The sequence below is a fragment of the Bombus pascuorum genome, chromosome 8, assembly GCF_905332965.1.
Source record: "Bombus pascuorum chromosome 8, iyBomPasc1.1, whole genome shotgun sequence".
NCBI classification, from domain to species: domain Eukaryota; kingdom Metazoa; phylum Arthropoda; class Insecta; order Hymenoptera; family Apidae; genus Bombus; species Bombus pascuorum.
Window position 1 is genome coordinate 16,764,605 of NC_083495.1, and position 22,240 is coordinate 16,786,844.

Here is a 22,240-nt window from a genome sequence, read left to right on the forward strand (position 1 = left end):
CAGACGTATCGCGCATTAAGATCAAGGAATCCCATTCGCTGCAGGAAGACAGACGCCGCTTGCAAATCGAGATTTCTTTCCGGTCTCTGTATCCGTCGCAAATTCGATACAACGAGAGTCCTTTATCGCGTTCCTTTATTTATCGTATGGTAACATCGATTACCGTAGATCTGCGTCCTCTTTCTCTACAAAGGAGACTAACGTCGTTACCACGCACGCACTTACTCGCGTCGTACCAGGGTCTATGCAAATAGGTAGCAGCGCGTCGTCCAATGGCGTGCGAGTTCGTTCGACGGAGTGCGTTTAAGCAGGAAGTTGGGCTATTGCAGGCAATTTAAATAAATCGCGGTCATAAAGATTCGCCGCAAAGGGTTCCTTTCGACGTTCGGTGCCTTGAAAAGCAACCGTGCCCGATCGGACGAACACGCTGCGAGCGTCGACACGCGGATACACCGTCGTTCCACGTTTTATCGTACATCCTGTTTTTCTTCGATAAGCTTTCGTCTACTTTGTTATTCGCTTACATTCCTTTCTTAATAACACGTACGCGTAACACGATTTCACGATTCGATCGTTCGCCGTTTTAATTTCAACGGCGTAATCTCAAACGCAGTTTTACCAGATCTCCGGCGGATCGCAAACGATACCGATTCTACGCCTCCTCAGAAACGCGTACGTAGACCGGTTGGCGCGTAACGTTGCGTTTACGTGTGCAGGTAAATCGTAGAATTTACATCACGTTTACCGTGGAAACGAGCCGCCGGTCGAAAATTTCCCAAGATCCAAATTCTCGAGGAAAACGGAACGCGCGTCGATCGTTTCGAAATATTCGACGCGAATACGATTCGGCGGATATAGCGAATCGTTGCTTTCGCCAAATTATATTTTCGATGGAGGATCGAAGAAACGGCTGCGCGGTTCTCGCGCTTTATAAACGGATATGCCATCGTTCGTCTCTATCGTACTTTGCATCGAGGCTGACGACTATCCTCTCCGACGCGGCGCCTGGAATATCGCCAGTGCGGAAAGTAGCGCATACGGCGTAAGTACGACCCATTTGTAGAGTCACGCGATTGCGTAGGTAATTCGCGTTGAAAGGCGATACTCGCTCGTGTATTTTTGTCGTCGATATCGTTTCTAGAAAGCAAGACGCGAGTACCTAACTTGGGTTTTCGCGTTACGACGATTCGCCGATCGTTCAAACGCGACGTCGAGTCGCCCACAATTCCAAGAACGAACGACGACTCCGACTAACTGATCGAACTGATCCTTCGTCCTGTCGCGTAATTTTAAATGACGAACGATTAATTCGGTAAAATGACTGCCTTTATTGGTAACACGATCAAGTTTTTACTACAAAAAGATTACAAGAACTGTCGCAGACCCGTCTCGTACCATCAAGGAGGAAAGCTCGGCGTGGGTGTGCCCTTTCGAACTAGGAACGCGGATTCGTCGTTCACGCTTTTCGGTAGAAAAGCGAGGGTAACGATCCGCGATGCTCATTGGTTGACAAATAAAACTACGAAGACAAAGAAAAGCAGATGCGGCTCCTTGTTCGTGGGAAAAACCGGCTATTTCGCTAGACACCCGCTTTCTCCGTAATCGGTAAGAGCGTGCAAGAGACGTAAGTACCATCCGTAAACCGAAAATACTTATACGAATAGGAATGAAACTAAACGGATTCGGTTTATGGTATTTCCCGAGGTCTGGTCAGGTTCAGGTTTAGGTCGCGGGTCAGTGTAAGGATGTGTAGGTCTTGGCCAGACCGTGAGGAACCTCGCAAGGACCATCGCGTTTGGCGTAACACGTGGCAAGCAGAACTCTATCCGTGACAGTCGCATCGACCGTTTTTCACCAAAAAGCAAACTATCGTTGTTCGAGCGATCGCGTCGATGGATACGACGGATCCGATCCAACGTCGAATATCAACGCGATCGACAATACGGTGGGCGCGATACGATGAAAACATCCGGCGGAAGAGAACGCGAGAAACGGGACGCGTCGAAGGCGAAATAACCGGCAAACCGTGGAATACGGTTTCGTTTCGATGGTTATGGAAACGTATATGGAGTATCACTGTATATGGAGCGTGTAGCAATTTGTACTAACTTGCAACAAAATACTACGGGAATCGATCGCTCTTCTACGACTCTTCGTCACCTTTTTCCTTTCTCCCAAGGAAATTTCCTAACGCGATTTTCGTCTCGATCGTCTGAAGGAAAGATTTCGCTTATCCGAGATACTCGTACGCGCGTAACGAGCCGAACGAAGCTATCGCGAACGAACAACGTTGATCTATACAGGGCACCTATCTCTGTTTTCGCCGGATAAATAGTCGTTCGCGCGACGAAGGACGGACGACGACCGTCGAAACGTTCGTCCATCGGTCAACGATACTCCGTAACGCGTTCCTAACGCTGCTTGGAAATTCTACGAGACCGCGCCATTTACGCGACAGATACATTATCGCCACACGGAACCAGGTTGCGTGTTCGCGACGACTACGATAAACGGGCAATCCTGGATCGGGAAAATTTGGATTCGTTCCATGGAGAGGAAGACGGTTCGACCGTTCGTTCGGCAAACTCGGCCGCATAAGCGAGTTTTAAAGTTCTGTCATTCCCTCTCTTGTTTTCCAAACTTTGCTCTCTCGGCTGGATTTTACTCGACGCGACTCGACCAACAGCTTCGATAATTTACCGAATATCCAGGTAGCGAAGTTTGTCCTTCGATCGCGGCATCGAGAGATATTCGAGAGATATGCAGCGTACTTTTAGCTGTACCAGGCACCGCGTCCAACGTCCAACGACTACATATTATAATAGCTATGATAATTCGCTGGTTGCGAACAAACGAGAAAAGATACGCGGAATTCGATTTAAGAGCGCATAATTCAGCTTTTTTTAATCAGCGGATGCGCGAGAGAGTTTCTTCCACGAAGAAGCAATGGCTGCTAGCTAGTAGCATGGATACGACCGATAAGACCTCGCGATATTAACAAGTCACCTATAACGCGGATAGTTGCGAAGATAAAAAGGATCCACCAGAGCGACCCTTCTCGTTTTCTGCCTAAACCCTTCGTTTCGACCCAACTGTCGCGAAAAAGACGCTTCCAGAGCCGTCCAGCTTCTTGCGAACGCGATACCGTGCAATTCGTCGACGGATACGAACGGTATCGCTGGAAGAGATAAAAGGAAAAGATCTCGAAGAGAATATTTCGTACTCGTAGATACGGATACCTGATACAACACGTTTTATCGATGAACGTTACGGAGCTACAAGAATACCACGCGGTTCTAGGTGACGAAGATTTTCTCATTTCCGGCTGTCACGTCACTTCCAATCCAACGTATTTCACCCAATTTCCGCGTCGAATCGCCAACGAGCCAATCGCTGTGTCTAATGTCTCGTCAAAACCGTACTTCAAATATTACCAGATATCGTCCAGTTTTTCTCCTTCGACCTACAACCGAGCGACGTTCGAACGTCGTTTGAAATTTCCCTCGTCATTTTCTCTCCGAACTGTACGTTCGATCGAAACCTGGTCGATTGAAATTCGGTTGAACCTTTCGCCTTGATAACCTCGTACACGCTACACCAAGAGAAAGGAGGAAGACTCCGTATCTCCGGATCGTTCCCATCGTCGACGAAGATCCCCGTCTGCATTTTCTTATTAATTCGTTATTCTTGTTAATTCCCGTCTAAAGTCATGCACGTACGCTCCGCGTGCGTTCAAAGAACGCGAAACCCGACGTTTTTTTCCTCGGTGACTTTTTTTACGTTAACAAATACCCGTATAAGGGAGTGTATTTTTATACGCGAGAGTAATAACGACGAGAAATATCCGCCGCTATAAAAACGTTTGCGATACACGTGGTTATTTTTTAAGGGAAATTCGATGGTATTCGATGGTATCCGCGTTGTTTCGTCGCACGCCATTGTACCAAGAATTTAATCGCTGCTCGACGAACGCGTGTATACCTTGGATGTCTGTGACGTCTGTCTGGACTCGGAGTGCTCGCGATATTTCGTGTCGAGTATCATCGTGCGCGAAATACCGCAAGTTCACAGGCAGATAAAAGAGTCACACGACGTCGATCGTTTGATTTATCGATCGAACGAACGAAAAGAACGTTCGCTAATCCGTGGTTCGGCCGCCGAAGCAAGGAATTTGCGAATTCGCGAATCACGATGGGCGCAGCGATAGGGACCAACACGTCTCTATCGTGCGTTACGATACGTGACAACGTGTAATTACGTATATGTGTACGTTACGTTACGCAACTTGTTGTCGCGACGGGTCGCGCTACGCGAAAAAACGAGACAAAAAGAAGAGAGAAGAAAGGAGAAGAGATAGACGAACGTTTGGAATTTGCATAAAAGTAATCAGGATATAGAAACGCTGCGACCTTTACTTTTCCGGCGGAAGGTATCCATCTAGCGACTGCTAAATAGCGCCTAACGAGATTAAAGAGAAAAACGAAAAGAACGAACGGACGTATTTGAAAGCGAACTTTGCCAAACACTGGAAAAAAGGAACAACGCGAAGAGTGAAAGAGGAGAAAACGCAGGTCCAGCAATTTTCCGATGTAATAACAGGCCCTCGTTGTTCGTGCAAAACGGGCACGATAAAGCCTCGGGATATTGCCTTATTCAACGGCCGTTGAACGCGACGGAGTATTATAGCTGGAAAGAGGCTTTGTTGCGCTTTGTTGCGCGCCGCCTCTTCTTTTTGCAAACAAAATCGTTCGAACGCGCACGGAAAAATCTGCCTACGATGCAAGACGCGAAGTTTATTAAGTCGTTGCTACGTGGAACCGCGTTTTCGAAGCACCGTGTTGCAAGAAAGAGGCAAGGAAAATAACGAAAGATTAGAATTCGGCAAGGGACCGTTCGATCGGACTGGTACATCGGAACGGTACGATCCGCGAGCATACCTTTTTCCATGGTCTCTAGAGAACGAACCAACGAACGAAGAAAAGAGTAACGATGGGGTAGCCTGGACGATGAAGGAGAAACGACTCCCGCAGGCTCGTACAGCTATAAAACAATCGATGAAACATATCCGGGGCATGAACACGACCATTGCTGAAACTTTTAAAACCCACAAAGGAAACATTTAGGACCGTCGGTTAGCGACGAACGAGCTTGCTACCTCCTTGGTCGTTCTCAACACGGTCCTCGATGCGTGCCGCCTTCCAACGTTTCTCTTCCTCTCGATCGATGGTGATCGAAGAAAAATGGTCGAAGAAAAGTATTTCTAACTCAGTCGTGAGAGCCGTAACTTAAACGATAACGATCCGATAGTAAATCTAACGGTAGCTGTACGAACAAATACGTCCAATGGAAAGTACGTACGTTCAACGATCCACGAAAATTTATTTCGTCAATAAGCGTGTACACGTAGCGAGCATCGAATAATACGATGCTCGGTGAAATTGCGACCTAGTTAGGCTTTGACCCACTTGGTTACACCGTAATCATCGTCGAGTGCTCCGCACCGATTGATATTAGAAGTAAACATGTCGCTGAAAGCGTACCTACGTGTAACGTCTCGTTTGCATGCGACAGCGGTTTGCTCGCTTCCTTTCCCAAGCTTCAAAGCTATTTCCGTGTTTCTGTAGACAAAGTAACGAGAATTCTTTCTCTGCTCGGTCCTTACCTACAATTTGATCAAAACCTATCGAAACGGTCACCAACGGTGACCGGTGCAACGCCAGGTAAACTCGTTTCGCTCGATCGGCAGAAGGGGTGTTTAACACGAGAAAAGGTTTCTATAAACTGATCGCGGTTATTTTTGATACCAACGATCCAGGTATCTGCACGAGAAAGAAATACGAAAGAGAACGTGCGGGGTAGACGGAACGAGCAGCGAGCAAGAGGATCAAGGCTGTTGGTCGTTGGTGGTAGTCTTATCTCTTTGCATACGTGCAACTGCCGCGCTACACGCAACCGATGCGTCTCGCGTCTATAAATAAAGTTATACCCCAAAGAATAAACGAGACGTTACTACTGGTGATACGGCCGCCGAGGTTGTCGCGAGGTCACCGCGTCTCGATAATAAATTACAATCGTAAGCATGCTCATCCCCCTGCCCACCATCTAAAATTACGGCGCGCTAATAAATTCCCCGTAGAAACAAGATACCTTGCACACCGGTATAGGCCTGAAATTTCAAATTGCTCGAGCAAGTGGCCGAATGTTTCCGAGGCATCTGTTGCGCACGTGAGTTACGATCTAGCCGTAAGGCACCGTCCACCGCCACCGCCACAGCCACCGTCTTTCCCTCAAACCGAATATGCTTTACATTTTCACGACCCGCCACTTTTCCGCATACATTTACATTCTTATCCCTTGCGCGTATATATTTATCCCGCGTCAAGATTCTCCGCCTTCGTTTCTCGCTCAAGATCGCTCGATCGGACCGAGCGCTGAAATTTCTATTTCCGACGCAAGTTTAACGTACTTTTGCTAAGAAATCGATCCACCGTGCACGCATGTATATTCGATGAACGTTCTCTTTGTTTACAATGACGACGGCACGCCGTTTACGCGTGACGTTTCAACGAAGCTGCATTCTAACTCGATTGTTTCGTACTACCGTGTTTAAGCGCATTTTTATATCGGATCTTTGGCGATCGAAGCAACCAAAAATCATGTAAAAACCCAGACTTTAACGCGTACGTGATTCGTCTTTATCGAATCGTACGCGTCGCCTCGCGATCTTTCGTTTCTTCAAATTTTCTAAATTCTTTCAATCGGTTCATTCGATTTCTCAGAGAAGCGTAAAAACGCGGTAAATCGATGTTACAAAAGATGCAACGGACAGACGAATATATATGCTCTAACAAAGGAATAAGGTAAACAAATAAAAAACGCAACAGTAGTAAAATGACTCACTTTCTCGAGACACTCCTGACCAATGGCTTTGGGATCCACTTGCACTTCGAGGATGACGGAGTTTGCTTGACTAACGAGACACCACATCTTGTTAAGTTGTATCCAAAGAGGTTCGTACACCCGCACCGTTTCGCTTGGTAAAACTTGTAACACGGTTTCGATGAAACAAACCAACAAACCAAAACGCACGTTCACACAAGTTTCGACACGTGTGACGACGACGGCGACGACGACGACGACGGCGACGACGACGACGGCGACGACGACGACGGCGACGACGACGACGGCGACGACGGCGACGACGACGACGACGACGGCGACGACGACGACGACGACGACGACGACGACGGCGACGACGGCGACGACGACGACGACGACGGCGACGACGACGACGACGACGACGACGACGACGACGACGACGACGACGGCGACGACGACGACGACGATTACAACAATCTCTTCCTCGGACTCGTAGCTGGTCGGCGTCCGGCTTTACTCGTCATCTTCTTAATCATAACAGATTTAAAACGCGTAATCGTGCACAGCTGTCACTGCATCTTTACACACTTCGAACATCAGCAACGTGTTCGCGCTCGTATTACTCGAACGAGTCTCGTCGGTTTCCATTTCTCGGTGCAGAATGGCACACGTACTGACCGCTTCACGTTGCCAGCATTAGTTCACAAAATCGAATCACCTCTCGATGTCTATAGACTGGCGCTGGTGTTGTCAACGAACACTACACATACGCACTACGCGCGCCCAACCAACTGCTGTCTGAGACTACCATCTCCTACGTCCTACGATGAAAGGGGAAGGTTAGGTTTATACAGCTGATTCCACGCTGATTCCCCACTCATCCACCTCTCCTCTGCTCTCTCCTCCCACTCTGTATTTTCTTTTTCACCTAAATATCCAACCAGTTTTGATAAACGTAAACACAAATATCTCATTACGTCGTAATTGCGTTTTTTTATTCAACCCGAGTCTGCGGCCGATATATCGACAAACCCGAAAACTTGGTTCGCGCATATTTTTTAACTTGCAATCTTGCTTTATGACGTACGTACAAATATACGTATTTCGACTTTCTTTCAAGAGGCAAGTCTCGCGATCAAATATTCTCTTATTCGACCCTTTCTCTTGTTATGATTAATTATATCTATATCTGATCTATCGTACAATATAAAACACGTACAAATTTCGATAATTGCACTCGATAAAATCGAGTATTACAAATACTACGTATGTAAAACAAGTTTTACATAATAACTATACAGATTAAATAGTTATGCGAAGAATATTGAGCGATAACGAAATTTTCGTTTCTATCATTCGGTAGATGATAAAACAGCTTAAGCACGAGTTATATTTTCATGGCTTTTATTTTCGAACATTAATACTGTACAGACGAATCAGCATACAGAGACAGGGTTTACACATGAGATATAACTTCTTCTTTTTCTCCTATAACTTAACAAATCTTAAATTTTTCAAACAAAACAAATAGTATGTATATGTACATCGTCGTGAGAACCACATCGGATTAGGAGCTTATCTGTGATTCTTTGGAAGTTGTACAGAATATTCTAACGTGCATTTTGTCCTCGATGTAGCAGAATCATGGAATGACATCTAACGATATACGCTTAACAGCTTACAATATTTTTCCACCACCCTAAGCTTTAACATTTACACGTCATCCTAATATATCTAGGCCTTGATATATCACAATGACGATAACTTGTTTAATATGTCTATAGCGCTACTGTGACACCACTATCATGATCCTTAAACTTTCCAATACAGTGGTAAAAGCTCAGCATAGGTACGATTACATTTATTGTCGTATAGCAACTGCAGAAAGAGTTCTAGTAATTTGAATATATATCGCCATCTACGATTAAAAGATATATACATTTAGATAGATAGAAGTACAACGTAACGGCAATAGGTACGTTTTAAGTTATGATAAAAGGAAATATTTAATTTACATTTATAGCGTAAGATGCAATATCTATATTTAATCGATACGATTTTTCTCACTTAAATTTCAAAGCGATAATTCTTGTGCAATTCCGGTTTAATGTTGTAGACCAAGTCCAAGATTGTATGCACAACCTGTATAATAAAAGGTACAAATACTAAAAATGTTGCGTAAAACGTGAAAAATATCGTTACTTCTTCTCTATATACGTTTTATATCGACTTACAGTGTCTTTATGCATAGATACAGTTTGATTCATTTCCTCTGTTTTTACTTTTGTATCGGCTTCTATACGTGCTGCTACGTCTTCTTTCGAACCCATATGCTATATATAACAAAAATATGTCATATATATAATGTATCGAACGGTTCTTACTTCTTCGTAGTATCGTATAATATAAATTTAATCAAAATAGAACAGAAATTATCCGTGTATCTAAAGTTGGTCACCTTTGCTTCAAATTCACGGAACTGCTTTTCTCGTTCTTGTCTATACTTTTCGATTTCATCTTGAGCCTCTTCCTTCGCTTGCTTCAGTCTACGCGCCTTACCTAAAAGCAAAGTCATTTTACAACTCGTACTTTGTTAATCCTAATATTAAGATCTTTATTTAAAAACTAGAGTTACTTTGAAATGTATTTCTGCGAATAACCTGCTATATCGACAAAGGTTAGATAATTTTTATCAAAGAATACCAAACAAGCAATAGCTATACGTATTTGTCAAATTTATATTTACATTCAGAGCTACTCATAATTATTAAATTAATAATTATTTTTAAGCATTTAAAAAGTTATACCCGTTTAAAGTCAGGAACGCAAAAGGATTGATTACAGCGGGTTAAATTTTAAATATATCCGTATTGAAACATAACTTATGATGCTCGAATGGAAACTCACGTTTTCTAGCTTCTGCGACTTTCTCTGCTGCTCTTTTCTCAGCTGCTAGAAGCTGTTGAATACCTTGCGTCTGACTGGCCATTTTTCCAACGAACAGAGACGTCTGTGTTCTAAAGGAATCCGCAAATCGATCATATGATCATATGACTTTAGAGTTTCCGCTGTTTGCCCCGCCTTAAACCATGGCGTTGTATCACGGTCGTATATACAGGTCTGGCAACTGCCGTGGTGGAGAACAAGGTTGGCGTAAGGTGTACTATGCAAGCCAACCGCTAGCCATAGCGCTGCGATCAACTTGTTAAATCATGGCTATTCTATCCACGTTAACTATTCATTTTCTATTTTTTTTTTTTTTTTTTCGAATAAATGGAGAGATATAATTATTTCGGTTCGATGAAAGAAACAAATAATTTATTTCATAAACAAATAAACTAGAAGAATTACATGAGAAATTACAAATATTACGAACTCAATAGTATTTTTGAGTTTAAAGAATCGCGCTCTTCTGCCTATAGATTTGTTTACTATTGTTTATACAAAGAAAAGAAACTTCGAAATTAAACTAAAAATTTAAGTAATTTATAATACGATTGGCTGAGATGCCTTTCGGTGGGCAAATCTTATTGGGTGATCATTTCACCCCCTGATGGTGAATACAAAAAGTGATCACGTAGCCACAATCTTATTGAAAACGTACCATGGTTGTATACACGATCGTGGGCGGTACGATCCAAGTGACGTTTTGTCAATACCAAATTCGTTACAACTTATTATTACGAATTTTATAATTAACACTATATTACACATAGCATAAATTGATACGTTTAAGAGATGGTAGGTTTATGACATGTTATATCCTTCTAATTATGTTACTTCCCGTACTTTAGAATAACACATCTTTCCTAAGGCACAAGAGGTAGAAGAAACTATGAAACGTATTCAATCGCATAAGGGAGTGGTTGGAACAATTGTAGTTAATGCAGAAGGTATACTGTGTGCCGTGTGTTAATATGGATACCATATATAATTATTATACTAAACTTAACAAAAACTTATCTATCTAGGTATCCCAATTAAATCTACGTTGGATAACACTACAACAGTTCAATACGCAGGATTAATAAGCCAACTGTCAGACAAAGCACGATCTGTGGTGAGAGATTTGGATCCAACCAATGACCTTACTTTTCTCCGCATTCGTAGTAAGAAACATGAAATTATGGTGGCTCCGGATAAAGAATTTATACTTATAGTAATACAGAATCCAGTTGATTGATAACGAGAAGAAATACTAATATGTAAGATATATGCTTTGCTAATTGTTAATGAATTATTTTATATAGCACATTTTATTTTATATAATGCCATCTTTATAATACTAATGTCAAGAACAAGATAATTTTTTATTTATAAATTAATGGTAGAAAATGTGTTTTGTAATGCCATTACCAAGTATTGAAGTTGCAAGCACTGTGGAACAATTAGATGTAAACATAATTAAATCACTTGTGTAAGCAGAAAATCTTATAACTAAATTATTATTTATTAACATAAGAGATAATATGATTAAAAACATTTCTGTTACGTGATTAACACTTTATACTGTTGTTTCAAATAAATTTGGCTTACTTCAAAATTTGATAAATTTTTATATTTACTTAAGAAATAGTTTCACCGTTGTATATTCAAGAGCGCTTTTAAGTATATTTTACATTTTTCTATGTACGTGTACATGTGTGTAAAATTTTAATTAATATCTGATATAAAAAGATCTATAATATACAAACATTTAAGGTATAGAAATTGTTGATTTTATTTATTACAAAAGTGTATAAAATACATAGAGTGTACACATGACAGAAAAACTTAACTAAATACTTGAACTAATATCATTATAATTTCTGAGCTTGTCATTTTATTTTTATATATTTGCGAATTTTAAGTACTTATATATAAAATTCATTATATATATATATATATATATACACACACACACACACACACAAAATTGTAGAGAGTATAGTAAAAAAATTGTATGAACAATATACTAGATATAATATCAAAATTATCTGATATTACTCAGATAATTTCTTCAGCTTTGCAATTTATATCACGTACAAATAGATTTATAAAAATATAAAAAATATGATTGATAAAAATAAATGATTGTTAGTAAAAATTACGTATTTGTACAATTCCTTTGTAATAAATATATAGATTAAATATGAATAAAAATGATCTAGGCTAATGTATTCGCACAATTCTGATGTTTCAAAGAAGGATGAAAAACGCCATAATAAACGGTCATAGCTGTTATACCTAATAAGAACGGTACAATACAAAGAACAATGAGTACATTAAAGTACCAGGAATTTTTAACTTCATCCGATGAGGCGTATATCCAAAATGCAGTTGCTGTTATATTTTCAACAAAACAAATTATATAAAAGAATACATGTTTAAGAAATGTACTACCATCCACGGTGTTCAGATATATGAATACATGTATTACACCAATCACTATAGAAAATAATACAGAATAAATGCGTTCTTTGATTTTTGGAGAACAATGTGGAGCATGATCAGAATCTCTACAAAATTCCAATATACAACGAGAATCAATGATAATCCAAATAGTCATACAAATCCAATGAAAAATACATCCAATGGCTGTGTATAATGGCCATATACTTGCCACAACGCTAAGCGACAATATCCTTGAAACTGAAAAATGTTAACAAATGAAGGTATTAACTTTTTTATATAATGACAATATACATACCTGTAGTACAAAAATGCCATAAAAATTGAAGAATTGTTCCTGTAATACCGATATTTAGTTTATCTTGTTGAGCCAATCTAATACTACGATGGTAACTAGCCATTGCCCATCCCATACTTCCAAGGGAGCTAACAATACTAGCTACCTGATGAATAACTATAATTAACATGAATATCAATTTTATTTTATTATTTAAAATTACAAGATTAGTGATATAAAAGTATATCTACATTCAAAGTTAATATCACTGTGGTAATGTTTCAACAATATTGTTAACTGTAAAATTTGTTGAGGCGCGGCTTCAAGAAAACATTCAGATACTCTTAATAATGCAACATCTTGATCTTCTCTCAGCATTTTGAGATAATATCGTCTTTGAGCATTACGATCGCCTTGTTTTTCAAACTTGTACGCATTAAGAGCATATTTCAAGGTTCTGTAATAACGTAATACTGGTGCTAATTGAAATGCCACAAGTACAAGGCAACATAATTTTTTTGTTAACATTGCATGTATACATTTAAATTTGGAAGGATTTGACGTTTCGTTTATCTAAAATGAAGATTGATTTGAATTAGATTGTCAATGTTACTACTTAATATAACTTGTCACCTTGTCATCTTGTTGTTGCATTCTTCTACTGATTATAACATTTATAAACGAAGGTAAAAGAATAAAAACAGTTGTCCATATAAAGTATGTTATCTTTCTAGCTAATAAATATCTTACAGCAAGATTAATATCAATTGCCACATCCACGATGTGCATAAGGATTGAAGACACAAGGAAAAAGATATCTAAGTAAGTTGTAGTTGGATTTTTTAAAGGAACATCTACATCATCGACATTTAATTCCAATATAGGAAAAATGCCAATAATTTGTCTTGTATGCAAATGTTTACTGGTCTGAGGATCCATATTTAATTATTGTCAAATAATCTCCAGTAACATAATTCAAATTCAAATATTAAGAATTATCGACTGTAATTCGTTTGTCATTCATGGCATATTTTTATGTTAAAAATATAACCTTAGTATACAAATACTTTCGTCATCGAGCATTCGTTTATTTGTTTCACAGAATTTCTATTAAATGTTACTTTTATCCCACTGATTACTTGCAATACGAAACACGTATCTATCTATTTTGATCAATATGTAAACACAATTTGATACATTTTGTTGAACACAATTACATGTCATTTTTTTAAATCAACTGATACGTCACGAGTTTCCATTTAATTCATACAGTTTAAATCCAACTGATACAAATTTTATAACACCGCCTGAAGTAAACATTCATATGAGATTTAACAAAATCTAAAAAATTTATTTTATGTCAAACGTTATGAATCATTCTTGGGTGCAATATATACAATATTGCCTCGTAAATTGACCGCTGGTCCAAATTAAATCCGGTCATCTAACAAGGTAACACCTGTGCCAGGAATTTTATAAAACGAATGTACAATAGATTGAGAGATATAGTAAGACAGCGATACTCCATTCCGTTCCATAATCAACCCAAAATGCATGCGTAGTGCTGAGATCGGTAATGTAACATAGTAGCAATATGTATACAGTTAAAACAGAGAGATAGTATTCTCTATGGAATTGTATAGTTTCAAAATATAGCGGGGATAACAACGGTCAAATAGTAAGGTACAATTCCGGTTACTTAGCAAGACAGTATTGTTTACGTTTACGTGCTATTTTGTGTTGTCATAGCAACCTATAGAATCTAACGATATGGTCATATGCAGAATTGTGATTTTATGAATTATTGTACATTAGTGAATTATTTTTCTGTAATAAATGAGTACAATAAACACTAAGAGATATCTAGTCACTATAATCATACAATATTTAGTACTATTTTTTGATATTTTCGTTAATTCGTTTGCTACATTCTCCCGAGCGAATCCAATTAATTTATTAGTTCTCTACGTGTACGTGATGCTTTTATCTTTAAAATGATAAATAAGTATACACAATTGAATTGTATTTAATTTTTGTTTTTAAGGGCTCAAGATATTTGTCTTATTATGACTATCACACTTTTACTAGTTAACTTCTTTTCCACTTACATTTTTCAGGTAAATATCATTAAAAGTAGTTAAACTAATAATTTAAATAATATTGTAAAAAAATGTATGTTTTTCATGCAGATAGGATTAATACAATTATTATATACAAAATTTCGTGTAACATTAATATTGTGTATCATATATATGGTATTAAGCATTAGTTTACATACATGGGACATTAAAGTGCACTGGTCATCACCTCTCAAATACTATTGGACTAAAGATTTTCATATTTTTTACTCATTGCATAGAGGAGGTAACATCTTTTCAATCAAATTTATGTACATAGTATTATTACAGTTATTTCATGTTCAGTTGCAGTTTTACACTATTATTTCTATAAAAGGGCATCTCTTAGAATCGCAGATCCAAGATTCTATGAAAGTTCAACGTGGATTCAAAACCAGTTCAGCCTGTCATAATATTTATTATCAAGTGTTACGAAAGAAATTAACAAAAATTTTTCACCTGTAATAACTGGAAGAAATGTAAAATAGCAAAAAAGGATCTCCTACAATTCTTGTAAATATTTTTACTTTATCTACAACAAAATATAGTTATAGTTAAAACAAAATTAAAGTGGAATAATATTACAATTTCCCTTTACCCTAATTTGAGTTTTTCAAAAATATTTATGTCTGGTATAGTATATCTGCTACAGATGTAATATACAATAGCAATCAATTTTTAAAAGTATTTTTAAGACTAATTCATTTTATATACAGTATAAAAAGTATTAGTAGAGTACTTTTTTACAATTATTTTGACATTTTACAAAAATAAAATGTAAAATTTTATACATTTTACGAAGCATACGTATATGTAACTCATATTATACAATACTATATTATATACATTTAAACGCTAAATTATAATTTATAAATCGTTAAACAAATAAACATACAAAATGTACTAATAATATAGATATTATTCATAATATAAAATGTTAAGTTTGTACTACCTTAGTATTTCTAAAATATAAATTAATATCACAAGAATACATCTTTTCAAATTCTCATCTATTAATGACAAAGGTAGAGAAGTTGAAAATGATCAAATGATTTATTAATTTGTTAAGATGATCATTCCCATCATTATCATTATTAATAGAAAGAAATTGCGAAGAGAATTTTTAGAAAATGTTAGAAAATTTGCAATATAATTTAGCATAACATCTTTAATATATGAAAGTAAATTCATTATAAATTATTTATTAATCACTTCACGCATGCATTTCAATTTCAAGTTAAGTAATAACAGTATTTCGTTGTAAAAAATACAGTTATGTAACAGAATTTAATTTCGTGTTTTTATGCAATATTTACAGCATCAAAATTTTATTTTAACTGCTTTATAACATTTAAGAATTTTTATAAAGATTAATACATCGTATCTATTGCAAATGGAAAACTATTATCTCTTATCAATTTCTATAAATGAGTCTTACTTAACTTTTGTTATCTCCCAATTTTTCAATCTTGTATAAAATTGTTTTGATGGCTAAATCTTTTCTAGAATTAATAATGGAACCTATTATGTTAGGGTCATTTGCATAATAATAATAAAAAAAAAAAAAAAAAAGACAGATTTCATTAAATCATAATGACACTAATGTTCTCATTCAAAACGTTTTTACACTCGAGATACAAGATGGCAATTTCAAAATATGAACTTTGTAAGATTTTTGCGAAAATAAATGTATTTCTTTTTTGTAAAACATTTAACAAATATGTTTATACATTTCAAATTTGACTTTTAAAATATTAAAGGATTCCAATTGTTCGATAAAAGTAAAAATGAAATATGTATCATAATACAAGGCGAGATTGAAAAATTTGAGAAATCGTCGGTAGAATTTGTCGCTTGTTATTGTTACTGCGATTCTGAAAACTCTTTAATATACCCTCGTATATTATATAAATAATATTTAAATTAGCGACTTGTAGCTCTGCTTATTATTTCATTTAAATTTGCCTAGGAGCCTCATTTTAAACTTAAGTTACGTAGAATTTATCAACATTATAGTTCAGTGGAACTTAATATTTTCTTCATACGGTATGATTACCATGAAGGAAGAGTAACTTATCTATTAAATGAGGAGGTAAGGCCGTTCGCCTTGCGTCGTATAAAACTTGCACATCTGCCGGAATTCTACAGGGTGGTGCGCAACATGCAGGTACGCAATTGTATTTACAAGCCAATTTGCCTAAATTTGGGCATTTTGCAGAAATTTTTGCCCACCATTGAAGAGGGCAGTAGTCAAGTGGTGCGGTGGACTCAGAATGATATTGAACAAGTTCAAGATCTGCCTTCTCTTCCGCAGGCATTCCACTTTTCATCGAACATAATCCTCCAAGCAAGAATTCCATGCCTGAAAGCAATTAAAATATATTTGTTTTTCCAATGATTTTAAAGATCAAAATCATTATATAGCTCAAAACATTTACCTGATACACGACTTTTCTTAGCCAGAGGCTCTTCTTCAACTTTCATATTTATATTATCACCGGATTCTTCTTGTATTAGTTTTGTCAACATTTCTTTTATATCAGTCGCTACTGAATTTTTATCTTCTTCAGTAGCATATGGTAATTGCTTAAATCTAATATATCATATAACATTAATTGTGGTTTTCGAAATTTAGAATAGAGAAAAATTATCTGAATAATAATGTATAATTACCTTGGATCCAAGGTAGTTGCAATTTGAAGTAAAAGAGTAACGTTATAATCTGCGTATCTGTCACAAAGCATATCAGATAAAGATTCTTTGAAAGCCTTTGCTTTTTCACTATCACTTTCTTTTATTTTGAGATGAGAGGATACGAGCTGCCAGAGTAGCGGTTTTAATAAAGATATTAACGGTATCTTCTCCTCGCTAAGCGTCATAATAGTAACTTTAAATGGTTCAAGCACATTTACAAGGTCTTCTACGATCTTCCATTGATCATTTGTCAAATCAACTACCTCTTGATCGACACCTTCCATACTTTCTAAAATTGACGTTACAATACTACGACGAAGAACCATTTGCTCGAGCATGTTGTACGTTGATGTCCATATAGGTGGATAATCCATTAACATAGTATTTTCATCCAGCTACAATTATATCAAATACATTATAAAACGACAACATAATATATATTCTATAAATGACATATTTACGATAACATCCGTTTACTTACTTCCAATAATTGCTCCTGCATACTTAACGCCGCAGATGCAGCTGGATGACTTACAATAGCTCCAATGGCTGCCCTACATTTTGCTAGTATGGTAGCAACCTCTGGGCTTTCAAAACAAGCTTGAGCACACACTTGTAAGGTATAAAGTAAACAAGGAACTAATGTTAATCCTCGATTTGTCAAAGCATTCAATAATTCTGTCCTGGATGTGGCTACTACTACCGCAGTTATCCTTTCTATTTTCAGATCCCAATCAAGTAATAGAGAATCTATCGCATTACCCCACTGAGATTCCTCCCAATCTAAAGGAGCATGAATAGTACTTAACACTTTACATTCTAACACTGGTTCACCAGAGTTTTGATAATACACAGAAACAGTAACAAATCGCTCGTCAGAATTTGATCTCCACTCCTCAATAGTCAAACCTACTTCGCTCGTTATACAAGATAGAGTTGCGGCTACTGATTCACGGAAGGTATCATAAATCTTTGGTATTATTTCTTCTTCTAATTTATTTTTACTAGGGATTTCACAGGGTGAACGCAACGTTGCAACCAGTCTTTGAAAACCACGTCCTTCTACCACTTCTGGTAGTTGTAAGTCCATAATAATAAATTCGGCTATAGCATCTGATACGGTCTTCCCATCGATACTCGACTGATTAATAGAATTATCTTCCGGCATAAGAAAAGCCACATTTTGACTATTGCTCCCAATGTTAGAACCACTTTTAATCATAACTCGCAAAGGTTGACCAATCGCTATATCGTCCTCGATGTTGGATAAACTTACATTTGGATCAGTCACAAATTGAATATCCCCATCTATTTGGACAGTACCATCCGCATTGGTAGTGTAAATATGCTGGGCCGAAGTTAAACCTGCTTTTAATAATTTCTTTTGCGCTCTTCTCTCTTTTGTCTCCTGAGAAAGTACTTGTCTGCGTGGCGGATTAGTAGCTTCTAGTTCTAAAAGTTCTTGAGCGTGTTTATTTTGCAAATGCATACGCAAATTACTGGTGTTACGATTATATGCAATTTGAGTTTTACATAATATGCAAACGATCTTTACTTTAGTGAGAATATCTCCATCGTCTGTAGCTGGAAATCCGAAAAATTTCCAGTAAATACTTCTCATTGACATAGGTACTACTAATTTTTTATAAGTATAAGTATACTTTTCTTCCATCATTTTGGCTAGTACCATTTGCATTTCACTTTTCGAGTCATCTGTCGTCGCTGATTTTCCGTTGTTAGACAATGTTATCGGTTTACTTTCCATAATTGCACACGAAAATACATAAGTGCCGGCACGTCTTATTTTCCGCTTATTAAAATATATATATACGATATTTCTCACAATAGTAATATTTCATAGCGTTTCTTCTTATCAAAATGGAAGATCTCCGTTGCATAATTTAAAATACAACTGTTTATAAAGATGCATAATCCTTTTCACGTATCACCCCCTTAACATGGTTATGAAGGAATAACAAATTTACCGCGAATACTCCGATATCTCAAAGCAGCAATTTGACGAATTATTTCACAGATATCGAACTTCAATTTCTCGTTTCGAAAAGAACGATGCACGATCGGTTATCGACCACCTCTCGTAACGACGCTATCGACTTTAGTTCACTTGCCCAAAGAAATATCGCTACGTAAACCTCTCAACTAATCGATTTCATAAAACAACATGGCGTCAACGAAACGCCATCTGCATCGATTACTGGATACTATTTCATATTTTCGTTCTTCGAATTAATCGTGAAACATCAAAACAGCAAATAAACAACAATTTTGTTATTTAAATATAAAATGAATCATCGATAATTGCATGCAATACGTTTGCTATTAGCAAATTTGTCATTTTTCAAACGAAGGTAACGACAATAATTTACTCCTGTTACGGTACAGCAAATACTTGTATATTTTATTGTTGTAAATGTAATTTTTATAACATTGTTATTAACGATATCGATAAGAGCAGAAGGACCTTTGTGAAAACACAAGCGGATACGATGCAACAACTTCTAATGAAATAATCAATTGTCCTTGAGAAGCTAACCTAAAATCTTACTTTTATCACATATCATCCTTTTTGTACTTTTATAGGTGTTATTTAAGGTATATTATATGCTTTGCGCAATATTTACAGGCATTCTTATATTTAACGAGCTATTTCAAAACACAAGAGATGCGTATATCGAAGAAAACAAAGGTATTGTCTTATTTGATAGCATGGAGGTTAATTTCTGTGTTTGTGGTTCAAACCGCGCATGTACCGGATGAATATTGGCAATCGTTAGAAGTTGCTCATCGTTTGGCATTTGGATATGGATACGTTACGTGGGAATGGGACATGAAAATTCGCAGTTACATATACCCATTTTTGTTATCCATTATATATCAAGCGTTAGCGTCGATATCATTAGATTATGTAATAATTTTAACAACGGTACCTCGAGTACTTCAAGCAACGATCAGTGCTTACGGAGAATACAAATTCTACGAGTGGTCCAAGAATAAATGGGCACTGTATAGTTTATGCGTAAACTGGTACTGGTATTATTGTGCCACTCGTACATTGATCAATACCTTAGAAACTGCATTTACCATGATAGCTTTATCGATATTTCCATGGCGTGACAGTAATATTAGAAGCATAAACTATTTCTGGATCGTAGGGTTTTTATGTATGATTAGACCTACCGCTGTTATTATATGGTTACCTTTATGTCTTTATCATTTATGTACAAGTTTAGAAAACAAGTTGACGCTGATAAGTCGATACGGTGTAATATGTATTATCTGTTGTTTCAGTTCGATATTATTGGATAGTTACTATTATGGTACGTTAACTATTTCTCCTTGGGAATTCTTTCGTGTGAATGTACTTTATAAGGTTGGTGATTTATATGGAACGCAACATATATTATGGTATATCGTGTGCGGATTACCAGTACTTTTAGGGTGCCATTACGTTTTATTTATATTATGTATTTTTCAAATAACGAAACATCCATCCAGTTTTCACCGTCAAGCAGTCATGTTAGTCGTTGTAGTTTGGACATTCGGTATCTATTCTTTGTTGGCCCATAAAGAATTTCGATTTTTATTACCTCTTTTACCAATGTGTATATACATATGTACCTCGTGTACATTCCCTTTGAACGCAAAGTTTATAAAACCAGCAAGGAATATTTTTGTGGGGCTATTAATACTGACCAACGTGTTACCTGGCCTTTACTTCAGTTTAGTACATCAACGTGGATCGTTGGATCTAATGAACCTGCTTCACAAGGATGTTGTTAACACCGATAACAGCAGCATATTGTTTCTGACTCCTTGTCACGCTACTCCTTTATACAGTCATTTACATACGAACGTATCTACCAAAATACTAACTTGCGAACCTGATTTTACCAATAATATGAGCTATATGGACGAAGCCGACACGTTTTTTGCAAATCCGATGCAGTGGCTCGATGAAAATTATAGCAGTGACAAACGTACTACAATACCTAATTACGTAATATCGTTCGATCATATTGTACCGAAAATACGCCGATTTTTGAAACATTACCGATTGTGGTCGCAAATTTTTTATACGCATTTTCCACAATCGAATTATGGAAAATATATTTATGTGTATAAGCGTAAATGAGAACTCGGTGAACGAAAATATGTATTTACTTTGTTATGCTAGTAAATTATTCTTTACTCTCGTTATTCATGGTTATACTATTTAACTTGTATCACGCTATTCATCAACTGGTTGTTTTTTATTTGTTTCGCAAAATAAATATTTTCACGAATCTCGTTAACTCATTGTTAAGTGAAAATAATTACGCGCGCAAGACAAATATAACAGATCGCTTACGCAGTAACGTCTCGTCTTATAATTCGTAGTACGAAGGATCGATGTAAATTTAGGTTGGGATAAATTTTTATGAAATCGCTAACGATACTAAAGCTAGACTCGGACAATGACGATGAGACGACCGTTATATTTGACTTTCGATGATTTGGAAATTGACTCCTTTTCTAATTGCCGAGAAATGGACGATAAGCATATACCGTTACCATAAAAGGCTTGGATCTTATTTAGAAAGCTTATGCAAGGACGATAATCCTAACGGTACTTGTTCAATGCCGATGACACGTATCGTTCGTAATATAATACTAATTTACGATATTAGATATCTAAATACTTAACTGTCGCGTATCTACGTATGTGATAATCTGCAGTCTATATAAATAGGAAATCAAATAAAATAGGATAAATAAGAGAATAAAGTTTTACAGTTACCTTAGCTGGCAATTAATTTTCGATAAATAGAGCAAAATAAATGGAAATTTTCTTGAGATTAATTCCATCAGATCTACGTTATAT

The 22,240-nt window shown here is 36.9% G+C and overlaps 7 protein-coding genes across 10 annotated transcripts in view; 3 read left to right on the forward strand and 4 right to left on the reverse strand.

Moving 5' to 3' along the window:
• LOC132909551 (E3 ubiquitin-protein ligase MYLIP) overlaps positions 1-7,186 on the reverse strand; it is a 37,491-nt gene extending 30,305 nt beyond the window's left edge. Inside the window, exon 1 of the mRNA XM_060964456.1 lies at positions 6,901-7,186. Within this exon, the coding sequence (XP_060820439.1) occupies positions 6,901-6,987 (87 nt within the window). The 5' untranslated portion in view covers positions 6,988-7,186. The remainder of the gene's footprint in view (positions 1-6,900) is intronic.
• Positions 1-19,483, reverse strand: part of LOC132909535 (E3 SUMO-protein ligase ZBED1-like) — a 57,509-nt gene extending 38,026 nt beyond the window's left edge. Inside the window, exons 1-5 of one of the 3 annotated variants that reach the window (XM_060964422.1) lie at positions 19,046-19,482; positions 17,840-18,942; positions 17,338-17,753; positions 17,103-17,257; positions 15,173-17,026 (exon numbers count right to left, since the gene is read on the reverse strand). In XM_060964422.1, coding sequence (XP_060820405.1) covers positions 16,704-17,026; positions 17,103-17,257; positions 17,338-17,753; positions 17,840-18,847 — 1,902 coding nt within the window. In that variant the 5' untranslated portion in view covers positions 18,848-18,942; positions 19,046-19,482 and the 3' untranslated portion in view covers positions 15,173-16,703. Of the gene's footprint in view, positions 1-15,172; positions 17,027-17,102; positions 17,258-17,337; positions 17,754-17,839 lie in introns of those variants that run through there. The other 2 variants (XR_009658552.1, XM_060964421.1) reach the window with 2 other exon arrangements.
• Positions 8,267-9,993, reverse strand: LOC132909584 (V-type proton ATPase subunit G). Its single transcript, XM_060964510.1, has 4 exons — positions 9,787-9,993; positions 9,338-9,438; positions 9,114-9,212; positions 8,267-9,021 (listed from the first exon to the last, which is right to left on the reverse strand). Exons 1-4 carry the CDS (start codon positions 9,866-9,868, stop codon positions 8,947-8,949), a joined length of 357 nt encoding a protein of 118 aa, XP_060820493.1. The 5' UTR covers positions 9,869-9,993; the 3' UTR covers positions 8,267-8,946.
• Positions 10,206-11,414, forward strand: LOC132909586 (dynein light chain roadblock-type 2). The gene is made up of 3 exons (XM_060964512.1): positions 10,206-10,620; positions 10,694-10,772; positions 10,851-11,414. The coding sequence occupies exons 1-3, from the start codon at positions 10,618-10,620 to the stop codon at positions 11,060-11,062; spliced, it is 294 nt and encodes a 97-aa protein (XP_060820495.1). The 5' UTR covers positions 10,206-10,617; the 3' UTR covers positions 11,063-11,414.
• LOC132909553 (XK-related protein 6-like) lies at positions 11,807-13,752 on the reverse strand. Its single transcript, XM_060964458.1, has 4 exons — positions 13,181-13,752; positions 12,799-13,120; positions 12,569-12,724; positions 11,807-12,510 (listed from the first exon to the last, which is right to left on the reverse strand). Exons 1-4 carry the CDS (start codon positions 13,484-13,486, stop codon positions 12,026-12,028), a joined length of 1,269 nt encoding a protein of 422 aa, XP_060820441.1. The 5' UTR covers positions 13,487-13,752; the 3' UTR covers positions 11,807-12,025.
• LOC132909579 (transmembrane protein 138) lies at positions 14,357-15,129 on the forward strand. Of its 2 annotated transcripts, XM_060964500.1 has the most exons (4): positions 14,357-14,517; positions 14,592-14,664; positions 14,737-14,911; positions 14,971-15,077. In XM_060964500.1, exons 1-4 carry the CDS (start codon positions 14,384-14,386, stop codon positions 15,075-15,077), a joined length of 489 nt encoding a protein of 162 aa, XP_060820483.1. In that variant the 5' UTR covers positions 14,357-14,383. The 2 variants fall into 2 exon arrangements, with proteins under 2 accessions (XP_060820483.1, XP_060820482.1); XM_060964499.1 differs by having other exon boundaries at positions 14,737-15,129.
• A 50-nt stretch (positions 19,484-19,533) lies between the features above and the next one.
• On the forward strand, positions 19,534-21,576 carry LOC132909548 (GPI mannosyltransferase 3). The gene has a single exon (XM_060964446.1). The coding sequence runs from the start codon at positions 20,042-20,044 to the stop codon at positions 21,509-21,511; it is 1,470 nt and encodes a 489-aa protein (XP_060820429.1). The 5' UTR covers positions 19,534-20,041; the 3' UTR covers positions 21,512-21,576.
• The last annotated feature ends 664 nt before the right edge of the window (positions 21,577-22,240 follow it).